The following is an 8605-nucleotide window of genomic DNA, read 5'->3' as shown; positions in this document are numbered from 1 at the left end:
TGGGAGAGGGGGGGGGGGGGGGGGGTAGGGTGGGTAGGGGTTTTAGAGCTGAAGTGTGTAGAATTGAGAGGTATTTCTCTGCAAATTCAGTGCTTTTCCCAAGTGAGAAGGGGGGTGAGGATGTGGAAGCTGCCAGTACGGAAAGGTCAGAGGGCCGTTTGGGGAATACTAGGTGGGACCCAGGGGATTAAGCTTATATTAATTAATGATGGATGGAATTTATGATATAAATGTAATTGATTCATTAAAAAAATAAAATAGTAATCAATTCAAAAGGGTTTAATGCAATTAACCTCAACGTGATATTATAAATAAATAAATTACTCATTATAAAAAAAAATAGCAATTTATCTTTCAGTTTTTTTTAAAATGAAGCAATTTATCTCCATGTCTAAATTGCTGTATTTTTTAAAAAAATAAATAAATAAATTATTATTTTTTTCATAAAAAAAAATATTCATTTACAATATTATAAGGGAATTGCTTGTATTTTTCTGAACAGAAAAGTCTAGAATATTACATCAAATTTTCTAGAAACTAAAAAAATCTTGGCCACAAGTATTTATATTGATTTTAGTAGACATCATGTGATCATGATTGATTGAGAGAAATAACTATTGCATAAGGCTTGATGACTCAGCCGAACGCGACTTAAAGGTTTGTTTGGCTAAATTTATTTAAAATAGTTTGTTCATTTGTACATTTTATAAATTGTTTTAAGAGTTTAAAATATTAAATTTTAATTTATAAGTAAAATTTTAAAATATTTGAATAAATAAAATATTATGTTGTTCAGCATATAAGCTTTTTATATTATAATAATAATATAAAAACAAACAAACAAACTGTTATAATTCAAAATTAACGAGTATTTATGCATAGGATGTGTTTGGTCTCTTAAGATATTGAAATTAAAAGACCTAAAAGGTCTTATTAAAAAAAAGATAAATTACGACGGGCTTTCTTGATTTTTATTATAATTATAAATATTTTTTTATTATTTAAAAAATTATAAATTTCACCTTAGGATTAACGAACGTCTAACAAATATCTCTTTACAATAGGTTGTCACGAGGGGTATTGGCAGATGTCCATTAATTCTAGAAGAGTATTTATATTTATTCAAATAATAAGAGAGTATTTATAATTATGACAAATTTTAAAAGTGTCAATTATAATTTACCCTACAGAAAAAAGATGGATTGAGCTCACATGTTAATAGAGCTTATAAGATACTAAACACTTAATTTTAGGATCTCATACGCTCTTTATTATAAAAATTATCAAGTTTTTTTAACAGAGCTTATAAGTTCAATTGTACACCTTCTTACTTTTAGACGATCACTTCATAAAAAAATTGAACTTTTTAGAAAGAAAAATCATTTAATATTTAATATTTTAATACATCCATCTTACATAAAATAAAACATTTATTTCGTAAACGAGTGATAGTAATAATCGAAACTCTAAACCTCTTATTTAATTTGATTTTATATTGTATTAAAAGACTATTTTATTTAAAAATTTAAATAATTAAAATAAAAAATTATTTAATATTTAATATCTTAATATTGACGTACACCTCTTTCACGTTCGAATAAACAAATATTCTCATCAATGAAGTAATTAACTCAATTCATCTAACTTCTAAGCAAATCGAATTCCTCAACTTCAAGAAATGCACCCCCCTCGCTATAAGAATTTTATTTGATCTACAATAAAAAATCAATTTAGGATAAATATCTATTTTTATTTATTTATTTTAATTATTATCAACAAATTCGATGAATTTTAAGTGACAAATAGATTTATTTATTAAACGAAAACAAACAATGAAAGTATTAGATGTAGTTTTGCAAACTACGGAGAATTTACGGATAATTACATCAAATATCAGTAGAACGGAGTACAAATTATCCCTTCTTTTTTTTTATTAACAATGATTGATAAATTATATTAACTCACATCAAGAAAATACACTGAGCAATGTCTCAATCGTACCAATACATAAATATAACTAACTACAATAGATAAATTACAGTAACCCACATAAGTGAGATAAGTACCCATAAATCTGGTGGGACTCAAGCTCAAGATCTTAAACTTGTTATGTGGCCCCAATCTTAATGTTAATCACTAAACTAAAATATTATTGATAATTCGATTAGATATCACAATTATTATGCACATTTTTGAACCGGAAATTTTGGGTAGGCCAAAAATGATTTTAAAAACCGTACTTGAGAATGATACAAAAGGCAATTGAGTTGATTTATTTGTTTTGATATTATCAAAACATAATAATAATGAAAACATAACTTAAGTAAAAGATGTAATAAAAAGGTGGGGTTGTCCACGACTGGCCAAATTTTTTTTTTCTTCGAGACTTCAATTTTTTAAGTTACATTTATTATTATTATTATTTATAATTATTAATTAAATAATTTACCAATTATAAATAATAATAAATCTGAAGATATATTAATAAAAAAAATACAATCAATTGTTACAAATTTATGATAATTACATACAAATGTTAAAAGTAACCGTTCGTCCCACAATTAAGCCAGTGTTGTTTGGCTTCGATCATGTTGAGTAGAAATACGAAAAGTAAGTCAATAAAGTCTAACTCAATTGGTGAAACTGAGGCCCCATGACCTTACAGGCATGAGTTCAAACCTCGCCTTTACATGAGATGTTGTTTCCGTTGAATAGTAGATGTGTTGTTCTAATGTAATTGATATAAGATAAGAAGGATTGTAATCTTCAAATTCCAATAAATACTCAAATTTCAGATTGACTCAAATTTTGGGCATAAAAATATCTATTTGACTTACAGTAAATCAGTAGTAAAGCAATCGAAAGTAAATATTGAATTTTTTTCAACTTTTTTGTTTCAACAAATTCGACGAATTTTGACCAACAGAGGGACTTATTTGTTAGACGGAAGCAAATATCAGGAGGTGCTAGATGTAATCTTCCAAATCATAGGGGGTCTATGTGTAATTACACTAAACCTCAGGGGAGGAAAGTATAATTATCCCCAAAATGTATGAACTCATAAACTCTGTCAAAAAAGAAAAAAGAACAAAAATAAACAAACACCCTAGACTTTAATAGGTTAACAGAGGAGTATCAATAAGTAGCAGCCAAAAATTGCATACACATTGGTAGGTAAAACCCATTAAGGCACGGTCATGTACTGTGGTGGGAGAAACTGCCTATCTGAGAGGATTATGGCCTGGGGCATCATTTACCATATCCTAAGAATCAAAGTATACATAGATTTTCATTTCATTCTGCCTTATGTGGAAACTCATACTGAAGTTTCATTTGCTTTTGTTCTTTATGTGCTTGTGTTTTGCTGTACAATCATGTGCGTCAATCAAATGGGAATAAAGAATTGAAGCAGGACTTACATGGAAAAGATTGCATGGAATATACAGATGAATAATTAGATTGACAGATGTGATTTTTTGGGGGTGTAAAGGAGAACTTTTACCCGGACAACCAACTTCACTGCTTCTTGTATAATTCTGATAACGCCTGATACAATGCAGAAGCTGCAGGAGGCCGTGGCATTGAACCAAGAAGAATATCTGCAGCAGAGATGGATGGATTACCATAAAACCGAGAATTTTCTTGTGCTCGGGTCTTGACTATATTTCCTTGAATAGAGCAACCAGCAAATGCACCTGCAAAGCCATTCGTTATGTCATCTAGAATCCCTCATAGCAATTAGTTTCGTCATACATGGGCAGTTCATTCATTTGAAGAATTGTATGGTGCTGTTGAACTACATGGTTACTAGATAACTGCAGTTTCAAGGCAACATGTGAAAATAATCGGGCACCAGAAATGATAAAATAGTACTGTTTTTTCATTTCTGGGTAGGTGACAGAAAAAGGCAAAAGTTGCTTAACCACAGAAAGCTAACAAATAAGATCGAGAGACATTTCCACCTATGCAACATAAACATTGTCAATCAACATCTCAGTTTTCTCATTTTTCAGCAGATGATGGGACGGGGCGTCAAGAGAACTTGGAAATTGAAGTTTAAGTACAGAAAGCAAGCAAGGGCATTCTGGATTTAACTACTTTGGTAAGTACATCAAAGATCGACTGTCTACACCTTTGTGAAATTTCACAATTCACAAGATATAAAAGTACGTACCTTTACTACAACTGTATGTATAGCAAGCAGCATAACCACCATCACCAGCACGTATATCAGCTTCAGCTGCCCTTCCAACAATCCCAACAGCTGCACTTAAACCTGCTCCAACTGACAAGTGGGCATTCCCACCGAAGGTCTTGATGGCAGAATTTGTTCTCAACACAATAATAAAATCTGTCACTTCCCCTCCACCCTGTTAAACCAAAATAATCATGAGGCTAACTCACTTAAATATTTACTATATCGGGATTTTGTGGTGGTTGGAGAGAAGAGGTTGGTCTAGGGCCTCTAGGCCAGTAAATTGGTAATAAAGAGTGGCCTTCTGCAATATAACTTTATGAAAGCAAAGGGTAAAAATTGCAATTGGAAAATCAGAAAATCCAAGTAACAGGAAAGCTTCTAGAATTTAAAGTTTCAACTATTTCTCCCACATGCTCGCAGAAGTTTCATATTTGCAAGAGGAAAATACAATGACTGTACTAGAACACATTTGTTCAACCGAAGAAATAAAAAAATACCAGAAGCTGGACCCTTTAGTATCCTGTAAATGTGTCCAAAAGTTATCCAGCACAAGAAACATCAAACGGAAAAAACAAAGTGGAAAAACTGTCAATTTTTACTGGACTAGAAGGGAGAATGAGAAAGTGCCAGGCTTATAATTGTAGATAATATCTTGCTAAGCCAGATCAGAACAAAGAGGAACCAGGACATTCGCTTGTTTACTCACCTGTGCTCCCCAGCCAATGCCAAATGATGCAATTGCAGAAGGTGGAGACCAAGATCCATCTTCTCTACGAGCAACTACTAACCCTGTACCAATGCTGTAAGTAACCATCAAGCCAACCTTTGCAACAGTTAAGATAGCAAAGCCCTTAGCTTGCTTTAGGACTGCACTTGGTATGGACTTTTCAGGAGCCAAGCATCCAACCTACAATATTGAAACAACAAGTTCTCAACCACAGGAAACTCAACCCCAACCTACTATAATTGAATAGTAAAATATCAACCACATGTACTCATTATACTTATCTCATTATGTCATGTATGGGAATTCAACACCATTATTCAATTCCCGCACTATTAAACAAGTGTTGAAATCTACCCGTACAAATTGCATGGCTTAATAGTTAAATATATTAGTTACTAATATGGGGTAGCAAAATTAGGTGACGCAATTGCATGTCGTAGCAGTATGTAAGACAAAGAATACCTTACTGTAACCTTGAATGGTGTTTGTTGCCTTGTATATTTCGTATTCCATAGATTGGCCCCATGGAAAATTAAGCCAAGATCTCAATGTACTTAGATCCGTCAGATCATGGGTAGGTGACTGTGCTGCACGACTAACTTGGCTCATCAAGCACGTCTGCACAGGCTCAAGTCGTACACAACATACATCACAGACTCGCTGAGGATTCCCTGTTCGGAACTTTGAAGGCAACAAGCTCCGTCCCCTGGAGCAACCATTGCAGAAAATCCCCCCACAAAATCTGCAGTGGTGTCTCGAACACATGATAGGATGAAAACGAACATTGCACAGCATGCAAGCAGAAGCAGCACTATCAGGCAACCATTTTGGCGGCTCTGATTCTAGGATTTCCTTCATTTTGCCAAAGTTAGCATCGGTAAGGGTTTGAGCCATTTCTTTCCAAGCTTGCTCTAGAAGGTGGCTTGAAATCCAAGATATGCTGCATCCATGAATATCACCAGAAGCAAGAGCGCTAACTTTTCCTCTGGCTGTCAGCAACATGTCAAGGACCACATCCCACATGGTCATCTCTTTATCTTCTCCAATACACTCATTCCAACCCAAGTCGCCATCAGGCAAGTAGCCTCCATTTAAATAGAAACCCCTATCCCATTCTAATTGCTCATTTTCGGGCAATGGTGGAACAGAGACAGGGATCCAAACACCTGTTTCTTCAGAAAGTGAAGTGTCGTAACAAAAATATTTATTGAGCTTTTGATTTAAAGCAGCTAAATCTTTTTTCTGCTCATTATCCACCCCAGTTAGCTCCATTTTATCATCTGCCTTGAGCAGATGCTCCAAATAGTTACGCTTATCATTATCTGATGATCCCTGGTTACAGTCTCCGACATCTTTATTAAAACTTTCACAAACCTGAATATGGAGAATAATCTAAAATGATTTCAAACTATCAGCATTAACCATTATAGTAGAACAGAAAATGGAAACACCAATTGCATTATCAACCTTTATACTTATTTCTTATTGTGCATGAAATTGTTCCCCGCATATGGGGTTATACAACTCTATGAGCATAAGAAGTTAATGATGAATCAGATTATGATGCACCAACACCGTGATGGAAATAACTGAACAACTATTTTAGTCAATCACTTCACTCCGAAACGAGACTTAGTTCTAGATGTTGATGAAGCACAATGCATAGTACTACAATTCCAGTTACAGCTACAATTTTTTTAGCTTCATATTGCTTCGAGTTCTTCTTGCTCTTATGAAACTTTTAGCCATCGATAACCAAAGCCCAACAAATGGAACTGGAAGGTTCTAATAGAGGAACCGAGCTACAATCTCTTGTTGGCATAAGCAACAAATCTCAAAAAGAATTCTCCAATGCCAAGATCATGACTCTAACAAGCATTTCCAGATCTTCAAACAGCATAGCAGTTATTCACTGATCCCTCAATGTATGGACCCCACTCTTATCCATTTTAGCACTTTCAAATTTTCTAGCACTCATCTATCCATTTTTTCTTCCTATCACCCTTGCAGCACACTGAATACACTTGAAAGCTTAGTCTCTAGACCAAGACAGGCAGCATAACATCATACTTTACAGTAAATCACAGCATAGACTAACTGAATTTGAAGAAGCAAGGTTAATATTTTCATCGATCGTACCTATCAAATAATATTTCTTATACCCAATTAAAGCTTATATCCATAAACAACAGCAACCTAAATCACTGTACCCAAATGCCCAAAAAGATAACCAAATGATCTTAAATACTATAAATAGGAATTCTTACGACGTATTTCTTTCTATTATTCGAAAACCCCAAACAACGAAGAGACCCAATTGAACAAAAACAATAAATAAAGAAAAATCAAACCAAGCATAACTGTCAAGAAGGAAACAAACAAAAATTGATTCTTTCAAACTTTACCCTTGGCGAGCAAATCTTGGGTTCATAGTCCTCCAGTTCAATTTTGGGGTACTGCAATTTGGCGCCCACCGATAAGCTCTCGAGTTCCTCCTCCATGATTATTCCATCTTCAGAACATTAGGGTTCCTCAGAATGATAATGCGGGAGAGGGAAGAAATAGTGCTGGTGGTGGACACGGCAAAATCAATTTCTTGATCAAAAATTCATCTGAATTTATTATCAACTAGTTATTGATTATTAATTTCTATTTATTTCTTTTTATAAAATTGCGGCACCACCCCCAAGAGGTTATAGTTGTAATTATAACAATATTCCCTATTCAAATGTAAAACATATACAAATACCCCTTAACAAATATTATACTAACACTTCTCATTGGCTGTAGTTATAATTTTGCAAAAGATAGAGGGTGTTTGTGTAAATTATAACCTCAAGGGGTGTAATATAATTTACGCAAAATATTAATATACATTAATCATTGTGTTTCAGTTATGTATTTTGGACAATTTTAATACAGATATAGCATCAAGTGAAATGATACAAATGCAGTGAGTTGATAAAAAAGAAAGAAGTTTGTGGGGAAAAAAATGGCGGTAAGGTGTGAGAGAAAAAATAATTATAATTATAGTATATTAAATATATAAAAGTTTGTGCAGAAAAAAAATATGGAGAATGGGTGATAGAATATGGTGTAGTGGGTTGAAAGAAAAAAAATGAATTAAGGGGTAAATTACTATTCTAACCCAATTTTATTTTAAGAGAAGAAATGAATTAAATGATAAATTCGATATTCAAAAATTGGTACGACAATAAGATTTTTTTTTTGTAATAGTATAGATGATATAATCTCGACCTATTTATATAGCTAAATTACATATGTGGATAATAGAAAATAGAGAAAATATCTCCTCGTGAAACATATAAAAAAGAATTGTATATGAGATGGGGAGAAAAAGAATTGTGATAAAAAATAAAGTATGTGAGAAAGCAGAAATGTGAGATGAAATGATAGAGAAAAAATATATTCTAACTGTAAGTTTATTAAGAATATAAAAGTTTGTAGCAAAACAAACATGGAGAAGTTTGCAAAAAGAGAAATATAGAGTAGTAGGTGAGAGAAAAAATTATAAAATTATGAAATTACTATTCTGACCAGATTTGTTTTGAAGAAAAAAAGTAAATTTAAGGGTAATTTGGGCATTCAAAAATTGGTATGACAAATAAAAGTATATTAATGCAAATAGTACATCAATGTACTAAGAATAATGAACAATG

General features: G+C 32.8%; 1 protein-coding gene across 2 annotated transcripts; it reads right to left on the bottom strand.

Annotated features, from left to right (window-relative positions):
* LOC105176925 lies at positions 2974-7546 on the bottom strand. Of its 2 annotated transcripts, none has more exons than XM_011099897.2 (5): positions 7331-7546; positions 5388-6317; positions 4905-5105; positions 4175-4370; positions 2974-3695 (listed from the first exon to the last, which is right to left on the bottom strand). In XM_011099897.2, the coding sequence occupies exons 1-5, from the start codon at positions 7424-7426 to the stop codon at positions 3517-3519; spliced, it is 1602 nt and encodes a 533-aa protein (XP_011098199.1). In that variant the 5' UTR covers positions 7427-7546; the 3' UTR covers positions 2974-3516. The 2 variants fall into 2 exon arrangements, with proteins under 2 accessions (XP_011098199.1, XP_011098201.1); XM_011099899.2 differs by having other exon boundaries at positions 5388-6299; positions 7331-7544.

This window comes from Sesamum indicum, linkage group LG14, assembly GCF_000512975.1.
Source record: "Sesamum indicum cultivar Zhongzhi No. 13 linkage group LG14, S_indicum_v1.0, whole genome shotgun sequence".
Lineage (NCBI taxonomy): Eukaryota > Viridiplantae > Streptophyta > Magnoliopsida > Lamiales > Pedaliaceae > Sesamum > Sesamum indicum.
Note: the sequence above shows the minus strand (reverse complement) of the source record. Positions and strands in the feature narration are given on the sequence as shown.

Excerpts from the sequence above, each read along its gene's own strand:
- LOC105176925 (XM_011099897.2), bottom strand. The coding sequence starts at position 7,426 with ATGGAGGAGGAACTCGAGAGCTTATCGGTGGGCGCCAAATTGCAGTAC. Across the intron at positions 6,318-7,330 it reads CCAAGATTTGCTCGCCAAGG|ATTATTCTCCATATTCAGGT; the intron begins GTAAAGTTTGAA and ends AAATCATTTTAG. Across the intron at positions 3,696-4,174 it reads TACATACAGTTGTAGTAAAG|GTGCATTTGCTGGTTGCTCT; the intron begins GTACGTACTTTT and ends ATGGCTTTGCAG.